General features: G+C 44.5%; 1 protein-coding gene across 3 annotated transcripts in view; it reads right to left on the reverse strand.

The window, feature by feature from the left end:
- XDH (xanthine dehydrogenase) overlaps positions 1–17,996 on the reverse strand; it is a 108,510-nt gene that overhangs the window by 4,731 nt on the left and 85,783 nt on the right. For all 3 annotated transcript variants that reach the window (XM_084828629.1, XM_084828631.1, XM_084828628.1), the window contains 8 exons: positions 17,740–17,821; positions 16,103–16,198; positions 14,430–14,558; positions 10,478–10,552; positions 9,949–10,001; positions 8,532–8,646; positions 7,681–7,746; positions 2,699–2,887 (listed from right to left, as the gene is read on the reverse strand). In XM_084828629.1, coding sequence (XP_084684755.1) covers positions 2,699–2,887; positions 7,681–7,746; positions 8,532–8,646; positions 9,949–10,001; positions 10,478–10,552; positions 14,430–14,558; positions 16,103–16,198; positions 17,740–17,821 — 805 coding nt within the window. The remainder of the gene's footprint in view (positions 1–2,698; positions 2,888–7,680; positions 7,747–8,531; positions 8,647–9,948; positions 10,002–10,477; positions 10,553–14,429; positions 14,559–16,102; positions 16,199–17,739; positions 17,822–17,996) is intronic.

Genomic DNA, 17,996 nt, shown 5'->3' on the forward strand with positions numbered 1-17,996 from the left:
CAATTGGTTGCCTCTACCCTTGAACCATGGGGTAAACATTTCATAATGTCAGCAGTAACACTGGGTGTTCACCATCCCTTTTATGAACAATGTAACAAGAAGGGAACAATCTTACAAAAGTGTGGATTTAGAGAAGGAATCACAGGGAATGAGCCAGTAGAAGCTGATGGCTCCAATGTCAGTGGGGCAGTGAATCCGCTCCAGGTTTCAGTCAGAACCAGCCAGAACTCTAAAGGACCCATCCAAGGAGCTATCCAAAGTGCTTATTCCCTGTGATCTTACTCTTGTAAGATTGTGCAACCTTCAATAGCTCCTTTAGAGCTATTGACATCAACAGCTGACATCAGAACCACCAGCCTCCACTGGAATGAGCCATCCCAGGGCATATTTCAAATTCCCCACAGGGCTCCCTGGAGCGTTTTCTGTTTAAATGTTTAGAGACAGTAGGTACCCTTAAGGTAAGGAAAGGTGTATAAAGTTAAAACATTTTATGCCCAGTAACACTAGTAAAACAAATGGATAACTTCAGAACAACCTTCTGCCTTTGAGCTGTTTCAGCCTCCTTCTTCTCCTCTGCTCATGCCTTCGACATGGCCCCCATACACCCTCAATGTCCTCTTCCTTCCTCACTTGCTCTTGCATGGTGGTGTCCACTAAAACAGCCCCAACGGTGATCCCTTAACATTGTCTATGCTGGTTAGGGCTGATGGGAGTTGTAAGCGAAAACATCTGGAGGGCAACAAACAGCCCACCTGTGTCCTAACGGTATAGTTATTATTATGTATGTATGTATGTATTTGTTTGTTTGTTTATTTATTATATTTCTATACCACCCCAAAGCCGAAGCTCTCTGGGCAGTTTACAAAAGTTAAAACTTTAAAATACAATATACAAAGTTTAAAAACCATTTACATAAAACATACCAACAAACAACATATAACTAAAAGCAACTTTGAACTAAAAATAATTTTTAAAAAATCCAACAATAATACACAGCTTAAAACAACACTGCTTAAAACGGTATACGAAAGTCAGCAGAAGGAATGAGAGTTCTAAAAAGGGAAGGACTGCCGGAATAATAGCGTCTTTAATGCCTACTTAGAAACCTTCAATGAGGTCAGCAGGCACGTTTCAACTGGCAGGTCATTCCACAACTGAGGGATGGCAGAGGAAAAGGTCCACTGGCGTCTGGCTGCCAGTCTCACATTAGGCAGCTGCAGCAGAGAGCCCTCCGAGGACCTTAGGTGGCAGACTGGGACGTAGGTAGGGATGTCAGAGAATTCCACCATGGATCTCAGTGGGGCCGAATGCCAGTACATTCGGTCCCCCGAAATCCGTGGCAGAACGAAGCCCCCCGCCTCCCCACCCCACGAAAGGCGCGCGAAACGGAGCACTTACCTGCTGCCGTTCACGCTGCTTTGCGAATGGCGGCCACGTCTGCGGCTGCCGTTCGCTTCTTCATTATAGCCGTGATAGGCTACGTAAATACTTACGTACCCTATCATGGCTAATGCAGGGATGCCATTTGCATCCCTGCGGAGGCTGTGATAGGCTACGTCAGTATTTACATAGCCTACCACGGCAAAAAAAAAAAAAAGGAACGCAAATGGCGGCGGCTACGGCGGCCACCATTTACATTCCCATTTGTTTTGCCGTGATAGGCTATGTAAATATTTATGTAGCCTATTATGGCCAAAAAAAAAAAGGGCACGTAAATGGCGGCCACTATGCCATTTGTGCCCCTGTCTTTTTCTGTAAATATTTACGTAGCCTATCATGGCAAAATACAGGGACGCAAATGGCGGCGGCTACAGCGGCCGCCATTTGCATCCCTGTGCAGGCTGCCCAGCGGCCGGATGTCCGGCTGCAGGCAGCCCAGGCTGGCAGCTCCACAGAGTCACCACAGAGCGGAGCCGGACAGGGAGAATTTGGGGGGGAGGGACGGAGCACCTCCCCCCCACCGCGAATGTCACCCTTGGAAAAGGTAAGTGACTTTCATACATCCCTAGACATAGGGGAGAAAGCACTCCCTAAGGTACCTTGGACCTAGACCATGTAAGGCCTTCAAGGTAAGAACCAGCACTATATATTTTGTTCAGAAACAAATTGGCAGCCAGTGTAAAGCTTTTAAAACCACAGGGATGGGGGAGAAATTCTCCATGGACCCCAGTGAGGCCGGATTCAAAAGAATCCAGCCCCCTGGAGTCCGTGGTGGATCGGAAGACTTACCTCCGCCTCCTGGAGGAATACTCGCCGGCCGGATCCTCCCCGCTGGCCAGCTCCGGAGCGCCAGTGATATGGCCGCCATTGCCATATCACTGGCTGGGCGGATTGACTGCAGATGCAAATGGCATCCACTATGCCATTTGCGGTTGTAAACGTCTTAGTTTAAGCTAAATGCAGCCATTTACGGCTGCATTTACCTTAATCTAAGACCTTTATGGCTGCAAATGGCATACTGGATGCCGTTTGCATCTGGAGACAGTCCCCCTCAACCAGCGATACGGCAATGGCAGCCGTATTGCTGGTGCTCCGGAGCTGGCCAGCGGCTCTGCAGAATCGCTGTGGAGCGGAGCCAGCTGGGTAGGATTCCGGGGGGAAGGAGGGATTGCCTCCTCCCCACTGCGGACCCCTCTCCCCGACCTGGAGGTAAGTATTTTGTTCATCCCTAAAAACTGGTGATTTTTAAAACAGTTACCTTGGATGAATAAATAGCTTTGCTGTTTGGACAATCCCGGAGAAGAGAAACATAGAACTCTGTTGGTATGTCACCAAATGCAGGGATTTTGTACATTCCAGGCCCTCGGGTATATAAGTTGCCTTCTGGGGAATAGCGCAGCTCCTCTAGAGTAAATAGCCCAATTCCTTGGACAAATGCTCCTTCTATCTGCAAAAGTAAATCAAGACCAAGTCACTTTTCGGGGATGGGGAGAGATCAACTTAACACAAAAAAGATTTTGAACTGAATGTTTCACAAAGATACCAAGTTAATGCCTGTGCTTAGGGAAAATTCCAAGATGCTTATTTTAGCTATGCTGAATTTCCAAAGAGGTCAAACCTGTGTGGAAGTCATGCCATCTGTTCTGGAAGATCTGCTCAATCCAAAAAGTGCAGGGAAGGGCTGTAGTTACTCAGTGCTTAAGGAAAAGCAATCTTGAACACACAGTTGGGGGCAGATTTGTTTTATTAAAACGTCACATATACTTGCCTATTTTTTTAAATCGTTATATGATGCTTTGAGTGTTCATCTGAGAGACAAAATGACTAACGTTATAAACCAGCCTTCCCCAATCTGGTGCCCTCCAGGGGTTGAATCCAGATTTAGTCATTTCATTTCATTTATTATATTTCTATACTGCCCCATAGCCAAAGCTCTTTTGGTAGTTCACAAAAATTTAAAACCATTAAAATACATTATATAAAGTATAAAACCATTCACGCAATGACACAGAACAAATAGCACACACAGCAACATATATCTAAAACAATTTAAAACAATCAGCCAGAGACAATCAAAGAGAGCCATTATATGCTGCCAAATGCCTGAGAGAAGAGGGCAGTTTTAGAGGGCAGACTAAATATGATCCCTGGGAAAGGAAACGGCAACCCACCCCAGTATTCTTGCCATGAAAACTAAATGGATCAGTACAACCAGAGATATGTCGGTATACCATCGGAAGATGGGACTCCCAGGTCGGAAGGTGGTCAAAATGCTACTGGGGAGGAACACAGGATAAGTTCAACTAGCCCCACATGTGACGACGCAGCTAGCTCAAAGCTGAAAGGACGGCTAGCAGCCGATGGTGCTGGTGGTGAACGACGAATCCGATGTTCTAAAGATCAACACACCATAGGAACCTGGAATGTAAGATCTATGAGCCAGGGTAAATTGGATGTGGTTATTGGAGAGACGTCAAGATTAAATACAGACATTTTGGGTGCCAGTGAATTGAAATGGACTGGAATGGGCCACTTCACATCAAATGACCACCAGATCTACTACTGTGGACAAGAGGACCACAGAAGAAATGGAGTAGCCTTCATAATTAATAATAAAGTGGCTAAAGCAGTGCTTGGATACAATCCAAAAAATGACAGAATGATCTCAATTTGAATTCAGGGTAAGCCATTTAACATCACAGTGATCCAAATATACACCCCAACCACAGATGCTGAAGAAGCAGAAGTAGATCAGTTCTATGAGGATCTGCAGCACCTACTGGATAGTACGCCAAAAAAAGATGTTATTTTCATTACAGGAGACTGGAATGCTAAGGTGCGTAGTAAAAGGACACCTGGAATTACAGGCAAGCATGGTCTGGGAGAACAAAATGAAGCAGGACATAGGCTGATAGAATTTTGCCAAGACAACTCACTGTGCATAACAAACACTCTCTTGCAACAACCTAAGAGACGACTTTATACATGGACTTCACCAGACGGTCGACACCGAAACCAGATTGACTACATCCTTTGTATCCAGAGGTGGCGGACATCTATGCAGTCGGTAAAAACAAGACCTGGAGCTGACTGTAGTTCAGATCATGAACTTCTTATTGCACAATTTAGAATCAGACTAAAGAGAATAGGGAAGACCCACAGAGCAGTTAGATATGAGCTCACTAATATTCCTAATGAATATGCAGTGGAGGTGAAGAATAGATTTAAGGGACTAGATTTAGTAGATAGGGTCCTGGAAGAACTATGGACAGAAGTTCGCAACATTGTTCAGGAGGTGGCAACAAAAAACATCCCAAAGAAAAAGAAAACCAAGAAGGCAAGATGGCTATCTGCTGAGACACTGGAAGCAGCCCAAGAAAGAAGGAAAGCAAAAGGCAACAGTGATAGGGCGAGATATACCCAATTAAATGCAAAATTCCAGAGGTTAGCCAGAAGAGATAAGGAATTATTTTTAAACAAGCAATGCGTGGAAGCAGAAGAAGATAATAGAATAGGAAGGACAAGAGACCTCTTCCAGAAAATTAGAGACATCAGAGGTAAATTCCAGGCAAAAATGGGTATGATCAAAAACAAAGATGGCAAGGACCTAACAGAAGCAGAAGAGATCAAAAAAAGCTGGCAAGAATATATGGAAGATCTGTATAGGAACGATAATAATATTGGGGATAGATGTGATGGTGCGGTCAGTGAACTAGAGCCAGACATCCTGAAGAGTGAGGTTGAATGGCCCTTAAGAAGCATTGCTAATAACAAGGCAGGAAAAGATGACGGTATCCCAGCTGAACTGTTTAAACTCTTGCAAGATGATGCTGTCAAGGTGATGCATGCCATATGCCAGCAAATTTGGAAAACACAAGAATGGCCAACAGATTGGAAAATAACAACTTATATCCCCATACCAAAAAAAGGGAAGCACCGAAGAATGTTCAAACTATCAAACAGTGGCACTTATTTCACATGCCAGTAAGGTAATGCTCAAGATCTTGCAAGGTAGACTCCAGCAATTCATGGAACGAGAATTGCCAGATGTACAAGCTGGGTTTCGAAAAGGCAGAGGAACTAGAGACCAAATTGCCAATATCCTCTGGATAATGGAGAAAGCCAGGGAGTTTCAGAAAAACATCTATTTCTGTTTTATTAACTATTCTAAAGCCTTTGACTGTGTGGATCATAACAAACTGTGGCAAGTTCTTGGTGGTATGGGGATACCAAGTCATCTTGTCTGCCTCCTGAGGAATCTGTATAACGACCAAGTAGCAACAGTAAGAACAGACCACAGAACAACAGACTGGTTTAAGATTGGGAAAGGAGTACGGCAGGGCTGTATACTCTCACCCTACCTATTCAAACTGTATGCAGAACACATCATGCGACATGCTGGGCTTGATGAAGCCAAGGCTGGAGTTAAAATCGCTGGAAGAAACATTAACAATCTCAGATATGCAGATGATACCACTTTGATGGCTGAAAGTGAGGAGGAGCTGAGGAACCTCATGACGAAAGTGAAAGAAGAAAGTGCAAAAGCTGGGTTGCAGTTAAACCTCAAAAACACCAAGATTATGGCAACCAGCTTGATTGAGAACTGGCAAATAGAGGGAGAAAACGTGGAGGCAGTGACAGACTTTGTCTTTCTAGGCGCAAAGATTACTGCAGACGCTGACTGCAGCCAGGAAATCAGAAGACGTTTACTTCTTGGGAGGACAGCAATGACAAATCTGGATAAAATAGTTAAGAGCAGAGACATCATACTGACAACAAAGGTCTGCATAGTTAAAGCAATGGTATTCCCCGTAGTAACCTATGTCTGCGAGAGCTGGACCATAAGGAAGGCTGAGCGAAGGAAGATAGATGCTTTTGAACTGTGGTGCTGGAGGAAAATTCTGAGAGTGCCTTGGACTGCAAGAAGATCAAACCAGTCCATACTCCAGGAAATCAAGCCAGACTGCTCACTTGAGGGAATGATATTAAAGGCAAAACTGAAGTACTTTGGCCACATCATGGGAAGACAGGATACCCTGGAAAAGATGCTGACGCTAGGGAAAGTGGAAGGCAAAAGGAAGAGGGGCCGACCAAGGGCAAGGTGGATGGATGATATTCTGGAGGTGACGGGCTCGACCTTGGGGGAGCTGGGGGTGGCGACGGCCGACAGGAAGCTCTGGAGTGGGCTGGTCCATGAAGTCACGAAGAGTCGGAAGCAACTGACCAAATAAACAACAACAACAAATGCCTGAGAGAAGAGGGTAGTTTTAACCTGGTGCCAAAAAGATGACAATGTTGGTGCCAGGTGGGCCTTGTCAGGGAGATTATTCCATAAATGGAGGAGTCAAACTTAGAGTAGACCCACTGAAATAAATGAGACTTCGATTACTCATGACTAATTTAAGTCCCATTCATTTCAATGGGTCTTTTCCAAGTATGACTAATTTGGATCCAGTTACATGTGTGTTGTACTGCACTCCCATCATCCCAGCCAGCATGGCCATGTAGTATAATATATCTGGAAGACACCATGTAGGGAAAGGGTGTTATAAATGAATATGTGTTATAAATTAATAAACCTCTCTATTTTCAGTTGTTTAATACTGCCTTGGCAATACAACAGCGGGGTATCCCATCATATCTTGAAGATAATGATGTGCTTTGGATGTAGAGCATTACATGCATGAGCCTTGGACTTCCCACTCCCCTATCCTCCTCTTGTGTTTTCAATGAATTCCCATCATCCCTCACGGTTGGCTATGCTGGCTAGGGCTGATGAAAACTGTAGGCCAAAGCTTCTAGACAGCTGCAAGCCCACTCCTGGTTTAGGCTGCATGTCTGATTTTAATGGTTCAGATGACTAGCAGGTTAAAATGGAGAAATGCCCCCCAAAATATGAGGTTCAGCCTTTCTTTAGAACTTTGAGGAGCCAATGAATTAAATGGAACCACTGCAGCCTACACAGAGCTTCAAATAGTGCATTAAACACTACGAAGCTTAAGTCTAAGTACTTTCCTTTTTTCCAGCTGATGAATAGAAATGCATCATGTGGCAAACACTTGATCAGCAAACAACACACGCTAATAATAAATTAGCAATTAACAACCTCCCATGCCAAAAGAGTTCATGTTACTGCCACTGTTTATCAGACCTGTTGCTGCTTATTTACCAATTTAATCTGCTTGCTTGCACGCACATTCACTCCAGCGCCACAGAGCGGGGCCATATGGTATTGCTTACCTGCCCTATATCTATAGCTGGGTTCAAGCTGGTGCCAACATCCATCACAATGTCTGTACGAAGATTCTAAATATTGACAGAAGCAAAAACTGAATAAGCAAAGGCCAAACCATATACAATTAACTAAACCTTGGTCTTGCTTGATTTTGCATTTTCATAGGCTTTATAGCTGGTGGTGCATAGGGGTGAGGACCCTGAGCTATGAGTTGGTACTATCCAGGTCAAATCTCAGCCCAGATAGAAATGCACCAAGTTGCTTAAGGCAAGCCATTGTCTCTCAGCCAGGCCTCACACTCCCATCTGTAATACAGCAATAAAAAAACTCGCCTAAATTATGGCATTGGTGTAAGGATCAGTAGGATAAGAAATGGGGGATTGGATCCAGCTTTAATCATACCTAGAGTAGACCCACTGAAACCATAGGGACTTGAGTTAGTCATGAATAACTCAAGTCCCATTGATACTCTAAATATGACCCAATCTGGATCCAACCTCGGAAGTGTTTTGAGCATATCAAGAAACACTATTGGCTCTTGACTCGAAGTCTGATAGGTGGAGACCTTGTCAAAGGTGTCAGAGAGCCTTCATGGCTTGTCAATTATGTGTGGCAACCACCCTCAGAAACCCACCATCAATATGGCCTACATAATTATTATAAAGTAAGATATGGGGTACAGAGACGGAGAAAGAGAAAGAAGTTAAGTCTCTTACTCAAGGGCATATAATGAAGGACAGAGCATAAAATAAACTTCCTCATCAAATATGATCAAATGAATATATATATAAAAGAATATATATTTTTCCCCACCAATACAAAGAAGAACTTTTAACTGCTTGCCTAGCCTACTTACCTTGTGGTCACCTGTCAAACAGTCTATCTCCACCTCAGAACAAGCAACACCATAAGTGAAGTAATGAAAGGGCCTTCCTGTATTCGTCTTAAAGTCATACCCAATGTCAGGAATTCTTCAGGGAAAGGTGAGAAGAAAGGATTAATTCAGCGAAGATTTTACTTACCATTTCACTGTAGTCAAGATTTCCCCCCAACTCCATCACAGACTGATGTGCAAAGGTTACAGCAAAATGTCAGGGATTTTAAGGATCATGACAGTAATCATTATTAACCAATTTTGCAGGGAGTATGATAACATGCATCATTTTGATCATTCCAGTTTCCATCCCTCTCTGCTTCTCCACTTTTTTTCCTACTCCCCTCCCCCTTTTATCCTGCAGCAACAGCAAATTTTTATTTTTATTCTATTTATGCATTCATTTATTTATTAATTACATTTCTATACCATCCCATATCCGAAGCAATCTGGGAGGTTTATAAAAATTAAAAACCATTGAAGTACATTATACAAAGGGTAAAACCATTTACATAAAAACATATATAAACATACAGTACATACACAGACAACATATATCTAAAACAATTTTAAACAATCAACCATAAGACAAATCCAGGACCTGATTAAAACTCATCTTCTGCTGCCAAATGCCTAAGAGAAGAGAAAGGTGCCGAAAAGATAACAATATTGGCGCCTGGTGGGTTCACTGGGGAGATCATTCCAAAATTGGGGCACCACCATCAAGAAGGCCCTCTCCCTTGTTGCTGCCTTCCAAGCTTCCTCTTGGAGGAGCACCCGGAGAAGGGCCTTAGATGCTGAACATGGTGTGCAGGTAGGTTCATGTCGGGAGAGGCGCTCCATCAGGTATTGCAGTGCTGGGCCATGTAAAGCTTAATAGGTTAAAACCAGGACCTTGAATCCGGCTCGGAAACAGACAGGCAGCCAATGCAAGTGGGCCACAGTTGGTCTTATGTGTTGGGACCTTTTAGCTGTTCTGCCTGCCTCTTGTCCATACTCCTCCTAGTGCAGCCTTGCCCAATCTGGGTACCTCCAGATGTTTTGGTTTAAGCTTCTAAATAGATTAATTATAAATAAATAAATATTACATGAAGCATCTTTCACCATACTTATTGGTATAAGGTTGTGAATGAATGGAAATGCTTTGTGTGTGTTTTTCATCATGGATCAAGTAGAAACCGCACAGTTCAGGGCGTCAAAGCTTAGGGGAGTTGGCAGGCACATAGAATTTATAGTACATGGCCTTTATGCAAGAGATGATTGCATCGTATCTTCTTATTATATGCCCAAAGATTTCATGAAATTAGTTCACATATCATCCAGACCAGCAGAAAGGGCACCCAAGTGCCCACAGAACGTCCTTCTGAAGACTGTCTGGTTGCTGTGCTGACTCACTCACCTATAAAATCCTGTAGCTGACAGACTCACACAGTTATGGTAGGCTGCTGACACCTGATGAAAAAATACAGATTTCTTTTTTTAAAAGCTTGTTCTCTTAAACTGGAATGACTGTAATGCATTATGGAAAAGCTCCAAACGGAGGGGCTCTTTAGCAAAACGCAAATGGGTGCATCCCATCTATGCTCAAAAGGGCGAGCATCATTACTCTGACACTGAAAACAAAATCTGCTCAAACAGAGGACATGCAGCACTGCTAGAAGGGCAGCTAGAACGTAAGTCAGTCCCCTACTAGCTCCTTTAGGGCACAATCCCATGCATGTTTAGACAGGAAAAATTCCTACAACTCCAGGCATTCCCCAGCCACCATGGCTGAGTGAGGAATGCTGGGCGCTATAGGACTTCTTCTGTCTAAACATGCATAGGGTTGCGCCCTTAGTCCCTGCCATAGCACATGATAGAGTATTGATGATTTGCTAATAGTAACAAATCCACACCATACTTCTGAACTGCAATGGGTGCAAACATACCCAGTCTTCCCAGGATCCTTTTGGGTTAGCAGCTTTGAATGGCTCCAATCTCTTTAAGATAGTCTGACAAGCATTCTAAAAAATAAAGAATCCAAAGCAAACAACAATGCATTAGAAATATATTATTGGTTGTGCCTGCAGATTACAGCTAAGCATACTCATTTTTCATTCTTCTTAAGGTGAGAACAGATGGCTACATATCACATGGCCACCACTTCAAAATGTCCTCCATTGTAGTGACTCTAGTAGTGTTCATATGAAGGCTCTGGCCAACCACTCCTAAATTCCCCAAGGTTATAAATGTTCTAACATTCACCATTATGACCAGAGAACCACATATAATTAGTTCCTTTACTGTTAAAGTCAGCATGTTGGCCGCTTTTAAGCAGAAACCATACTATTCACGTGCTTTCATCCTAAAACTAAGTCTGCTAGGGGCCTACCATACCACAGTGCATACCTTTATAAAGCACACCAGACAGATTTTTTACTGGGATACAAATATACTGCAGCAGAATCAATACCATCAATGATATCCTGTAAGACAGGGGTGAGGAAGCCAAATTCAATTTTGGGGCCCAGACCGCTGTGGTGGGCAAGGTCAAAGGCAAACGGAGTGGGGCGAAAAATACCAAAAATACCAGCACATTTGTAGCTTAAGGGCGCAATCCTATGCACGCTTATACAGAAAAAAAGTCCTACCACCTGGATGTGGCATGCTAGAAGTTGTAGGAGTTTTTGCTATCTAAACATGCATAGGATTGCGCCCTAAAACTCTTACTGCCAGTCACTAAACCTTAGGAGATGCATTTCACTTTTCAGAATGGGAAAACTGCATAAACCTGGGAAACCACCAAATGATTGGTGGTTGGGGAAAGGAGGTGGGATCAGGAGGGTCCAGAAACCCCTTCACTGGCCCCAGGAGTGCTGTATCTGGCCCCTGGGCCTGCGGTTCCTCATCCCTGCTATAAGAGATGGATCAGAACCTTCTGCTGGATTACCTCAGATTATGTCAGGTTAAACACATATGGGAGCTTAGCGTCCAGCTGCTATACTTCCTACCTGTGATGCTACAACTATTTTGTTTGTTTGTTTAAAACATTTGTATCCAACCCAGTATTATTAAGATCTCAGGGCGGCATACAGTTAAAATCAATTTAAACAGTATAAAATTTATTTATTTTATTTTTATTTATTTTATTGCATTTATACCCTGCCTTTTTTCCCCTCTGCAAGGAACCCAAGGCGGCTTACATTATCCTCCTCGTCCTCTCCATTTTATCCTCACAACAACAACCCTGTGAGGTGGGTCGGGCTGAGAGTCTGTGACTGGCCCAAAGTCACCCAGTGAGCTTCCGTGGCTGAGTGGGGACTAGAGCCCGGATGAATTAAAATCTAAAACAATAAAACAGTTCAAACAGTGTGCTACTTTAGGGAATGCACTAGTAGTAATACTAGTTCTAATGATTGTACTACTAATGTTATAAAAATGAATTGTTGATCAAATTGGAACCTCTAGTTGACAGAAGCAAATAATAAGCACTTGTGCAAAGATTGAAATGCCAAGTAGCTCAGAGTAGCAATTCCCCAAATGTGTGGAACTGAACATTGGAAGTTGCCTTATACCGGTCAGACTGTTTGTCCATCTAGCCTGCATCTCCTTCTCGGAATGACAGTGGCGATACAGCATGTGGCTGGCATAAAGCTCCTCCTGCCCTTAAGCACAGCCTTGCTATCAGCTTTTTACCAGCTTAGGTTAGGCCGGGATACCAACTACGCCCTTATCTGGACAGAGATAGCCTAGCTACAGTTATCCATGCTCTGATAACTTCTTGGCTGGATTACTGCAATGCGTTATACGTGGGGCTGCCTGTGGAAACGGTCCGGAAACTTCAGCTGGTCCAAAATAGGGCAGCAAGATTGTTAATGGGGACTGGCCAACAAGCTCATTTTACGCCGGTACTTTTCCAGCTGCATTGGCTGCCAGTCCATTTCCGGGCCCGATTCAAAGTGCTGGTATTAACATTCAAAGCCCTTAATGGCTTGGGGCCAGGGTATCTGAAGGATCGCCTCCTCCCATATGTGCCTGCCCGGACCTTAAGATCATCCTCAGCGCTCCTTCTCCATGAGCCCTTGCCAAAGGAAGTGAGGCGGGTGGCTACTAGGAAGAGGGCCTTTTCTGCTGTGGCACCCAGCTATGGAATGAGCTCCCTAGAGAGGTTCGCCTGGCACCTACGTTGTATTCCTTCTAGAGATGTACGAAAGTCACTTACTTTGAACGAAATTTGATTCGCGGTGGGGGGGAGGTGCTCCATCCCTCCCCCCGAAATTCTGGCGGGGGGGAGGCGCTCCGTACCTCCCCCCTGAAATTCTGGCCAGGGGGGGAGGCACTCTGTCCCTCCCTCCCGAAATTCTGGCCGGGGGGGAGGCGCTCCGTCCCTCCACCCCCGAATCCTGGCCGGCTGGGCCGCAAATGGCGGTGGCCGTAGCCGCCGCCGTTTGCATCCCTGCAGTCAGCCATGATAGGCTACGTAAATGTTTACGTAGCCTATCACGGCTGAGTAAAAAAACAAAAACAAACCACACGTACGCAAATGGCGGCGCCCGTGGGCGCCGCCATTTGCGTTCCTTATTTTGGCACGTGTAGACGCTACACTATTTGTGTTCCCCTTATTTTCGCCGTAGTCTACATAAATGTTTACGTAGACTACACGTGCCAAAATAAGGAACGCAAATGGCGGTGCCCATTGGCGCCGCCATTTGCATACGCGCGGGTTTTGGTGTGTTTTTTTTACTCAGCCGTGATAGGCTATGTAAACATTTACATAGCCTATCACGGTATTTTTTTAAAATCTAGCCATGATAGGCTACGTAAATCTTTATGTAGCCTATCCCGTTTTTTTGGTTTTGTTTTTTTTTTACTGGAAATGGCGGCAGCGGCAGCTGGTCGGAAGACCGGCCACCGCCGCCGCCACCACCGCCGAACCGCCGCCGGAGCTGCCGCCGCCGCCAGGAGAATTCGCCCAAGGTAAGTCCCGTCCCGGGGGGGGCGGGGGGGGCAGCTGGCATTCAGCCTCCCCAAGATTCGTGGCGAAATTCTCTGACATCCCTAATTCCTTCCGGAGCCAGGTGAAGACCTTTTTATTCTCCCAGACATTTTAGTATTTTAGCTTTCTAGTCTTTTAGCTTTGCTGTTTTAAATCTGTATTTTAAATCTCTGCATTGCTGCTAGGTTTTATTCTGGTTGTATTGTTACATTGTGGATTTAATGCTTTTATATTTTTGGATTGTTTTACTGTGTACTTTTTGGTTTTAATTTTTTGTGAACCACCCAGAGAGCTTCGGCTATTGGGCAGTATAGTAATGAAATGGAATGAATGAATGAATGAATGAATGAATGAATACATAAATAAAAATACCCACCACTGCAGCTGTGACGGTGGCAGTGGGAAAACAATCTGCAGCTTGTCACTGAATTTCGGCATCTCCATGAACCAATTTTATCTGCCCCCGCTTCTGGGGGGATCCTTGTTTTAAAGCGAAGGGCACAGTCCTACGGCTGGCTGGGGCATGCTGGGAGTTGTAGGAATTTTTTCCATCTAAACATGCATAGGATTGCACCCTAAATGGTTTTATTGTGCTGTCTCTGAAAGTTAGACACGCCCAACTTAAATCCCATTGATTTCAATGGGTCTACTCCAAATACAACTCAATCTGGATCCAACTCAGGGTGTAATATGTTAAAAGAGACATGCTTTTCTTTTTCAGCAGCATTCAAATATAACTAAAACTCCCACAAGTTTATGGCACGCCATTCAAGTTGTTCTTCAGCAGTTTCCAAAACTTTGGGCAACCTGTATTTATGAGACTACAAATACATTGTGTATGGTTTCTCGCTGTGGATTGATAATCAAATATAGTTATAGAGTGGTGTGTAATGATTATTCCTTACTGAAACAGCCATCCCATTGATATCAGCACTGACGGAAGCAGCTGTTGGGGATGTGTTTGGCACGGTGTTGGTGCTTGTCTCACTGATATGGATCTTGGAGGTGGATATTCCCAGAGTTCTGCTGGCAACCTGCATAGACACATCATGATTTCCACTGCAGTCTCTATCACACATGCAATGGCTTGGCTTTTAGGGTTTAAACATTTCTTCCCATTCTAAGCCCACAAAGCTCCGAAGGCTTCTGTATTGCACCATATTCCATGCCATTATGGAAGGTGCATCCTTCAGTTATGCAGTTATGGAATATGCTGCTTCTGACTGTCTTCATTATTTGTTGCAAGTAAAATCAAAATCCACAAGAAAGATGCCACGCTTCCAAAGAACAACTAATTTTCAAAGCAAGCATAGAAAAATATATTTATCCATACCACCAATCAGCCGGGGTTTCTCTCAAAACAGCGAGAACAGGCCTGTTTGTTATTGTTTTCCTATTATGCTGGAGGTATTTAAGGGCTTTCCTGCATGAAGCTTTTAACCTGCACCTTTACCATGGCTTTTGCTTCTGGATTCTTTGTGGGATTAAGACTGGCTCCTTCACACATTTTTTTTCACTGCATGTTTTCTTTCTCTGCCTGTCTACATGTTTCATTGCACACCCAACAGGTGGTGCTGTATTATAGTGGAATTGTGCAAATACATGAGGATTCTATAATGCCATTCAGAAAAATATCAGACATTCCTTGTTAGGAAAAAAAAACGCGATAATGGTTGCAAAGCATGGGAGAGGCTCTGGAGGATGGTGTTGTGTAAAGCAGCGGTCCCCAACCTTTTTGGTGCCAGAGACTGGTCCAATTTTTCTATGGACTGGGAGGGGGTTCCCGCAGGCGGACTTTTGGCCGCTGGGACGCAAATAGTGTCCGCTACACGGATGCCATTTGCGTCCCTATTCTTTGCAGTAATCGGCTACGTAAAGATTTATGTAGCCTATTACTTGTAGAACAGGGATGCAAATGGCGTCAGCATAGCGGACGCCACTTGTGTCCCAGTGGCCACAAGTCTGCCAGTGGCCGGAGCCAGCCGGCAGCTCCGCAGACTCGCGGCGGAGCGGAGCCAGCCAGGGCCGGTGAGGATTCCGGGTGGGGAGGGACGGATCGCCTCCCCCCCCCCGCAGACCCGTGCAGACCCAAGGTGAGGGGGTTTCACACACCCCTGCGGCCCGGTTGCTAATAGGCCACGGACTGGTACCAGTCCGAGGCCCAGAGGTTGGGGACCCCTGGTGTAAAGGACTCGCAAACTACCATGAGCGCACAATCATGAGCGCACAATAAAAGCCTCATGTAGAAAGATTCTAAATGACATATTGGCCACAATCCAGAGAAACACAGGAGATAGAATAGCCTGGACAGCTTGTCTTTTTGCTTTTTTTCTCAAAAAGCAGCTCAGCCCTCCACCCACCTAAAACTAAGGTGGCTTGTAATGTAGCATGAGGAAAGAGGGGTGGTGGGGATATTTGCTTAGAAAAATAAGAAAAAGGCCCAGATTTAAACATGCATTCCCATGCATGTAAATAAGCTTTCTGGATTGTCAACATTTCCTGTCATAAAAACCTAGTGGAGCAAGGATGATATGTTTTAAAACAGCACCAGACAATTATATAAACACTCATAATTTACCTGAATCATCTTGGTGTGCAGGCCCTGACCCATCTCCGTCCCACCATGCGTGAGCAACACTGAACCATCAGTGTATGCATGTACCAGTGCACCAGCCTACCACAGAAATGAGAGAGAGAGGTTGTCAAAAGCTATTTGACACATCACCTCTAGGGCACTCTTTACAGTCATAGACTACATGCAATCGTCTTTCCTCACTTCATATATGTCTATGTAGTCCTAAGAATTCCCATTGCCCAAGAATCCCATTAGCACACCTGTCAGTTGAACTATAGAATGCAATCAGAGGTAACATTTCTCTGTGTGAGGGAAAGGCGATGAATCACTCATAGATCTTAAACTGTGCCCCCATGTTTTCTGGATTCTAACCATCGCTATGGCTGCATAACTAAGGTCCTGTGAAGGGGGAATTTTTTTCATATTTGACCACAAGACAACACACCATTAGCATGTGGACTTCCTCCAAAGGTGATAGTTAGTAGCGCCTTTCACACGTTCAGTGAGGCACAGTGAGGCAGGCTCCTCCAGCAGTGGGTGCTGGGGATGGGGACAGCAAGGCACTGGGGGACATTGGTGTGTGTGCCATGCAGCCTGCCCTGTGCGCTCCCCCCCGCCCCAGCTAGTCTGGTGTCCCCAAGTGCAGTGGAGGATGCTGGCCCCTTGCCAATACAAATGCTACAACAAACGTATAAATGAACTGTTGACTCAATACGTAAGAAAACACCACTTCAGTTCTTCAGTTCTCTTTACCTCATGAATTCACTGATTAGTTCAGGGGAACACACCGGGGTACCCATGGGCACCAGTGTGTCCCCAGTTACCTTCCTTGGACCTTGCTGAAGTGCCCTACCCTTTCCATGTTTTGTTTAATTAACACATTTTCTTACTGGCAGCCGGAATTACTTATAAGTAAAGTGAGGGCCCCCAGTCGCTGCCATCTTCATTTCCCATGAAAGCTTCTGGGCCATACATGGGGCTTAGAGACATTCTTAGGAAATGAAGATGGTAGGCAGCTGCAGACCAATGCTTTCCTCTGTAGCATGCCCAGCCACCAAGAAAAAAGAAGGGAAAAAAGAAGGTGCTGAACTTTTGGTTCAAGGGAGTTGTTGAGTGTGTTGTGGCTCATACCGCATCTGCACCATGTATACTGTTGTTTGGCAGGTTACTTGTCCTTTGTGTCTAGCCACAAATGGCTCCCATGACAGCCATTTTAGCCATTTAATACCACCATGTAGTGGTGCCCACAACAGTTTCTTCAATTGCAAAATATGCTCACAGGACCTAAAAGTTTGCCTTTCCCTAGGCTAGTGTCTAGGCAGGGCTAGTATCACAAAAGCAAAACAAAAACTCAGTGAACAAAGATCATAGAATTTACTTTGAAGATGAAGGCAGACTGGTGGGCAACAACGGAACCAAGCCTGCAACTCTGTGCCTTGAATCAGAACATGATCTAATGCAAACTTGGAATTAAAATGTGTATCTAGCTGTATTGCTCCAAATATTCCCTTTCCTGGGGAATCTGAAAAGGTGGACTGAAGAATTTGGACACAAAGGTGTTCTACAGTGGTAAGCATTGTAATAATTTATTGTAATAATTAAGGATTTTAAAATTGTAATAATTAGGGGTGCTTGCCAACCTGATTCAGAAAGGGGACTGTGAAGCTGATCCCAAATTTGGTGGGAATTATGGCCATGCCTCTCTTCTTCCAGCGATTCTGCCTGGGAGAACAGGACAGTGTTAGTCTCTCCTAAACAAGACACAATCTTTCTTCTGCATGCTTTCTTTTCCTGTAACAACTTTGCATCAGAACAAGGCAAGGTTAATAGGAAGGGTGGGAGGTGGACTGTAGTCAGCAAACTGACACTGCACTTTTCATTTGGTCCCCCAGCATTT

Source organism: Heloderma suspectum, chromosome 1, assembly GCF_057233095.1.
Source record: "Heloderma suspectum isolate Gila_16-S chromosome 1, 16-S_ref, whole genome shotgun sequence".
Classification (NCBI taxonomy): domain Eukaryota; kingdom Metazoa; phylum Chordata; class Lepidosauria; order Squamata; family Helodermatidae; genus Heloderma; species Heloderma suspectum.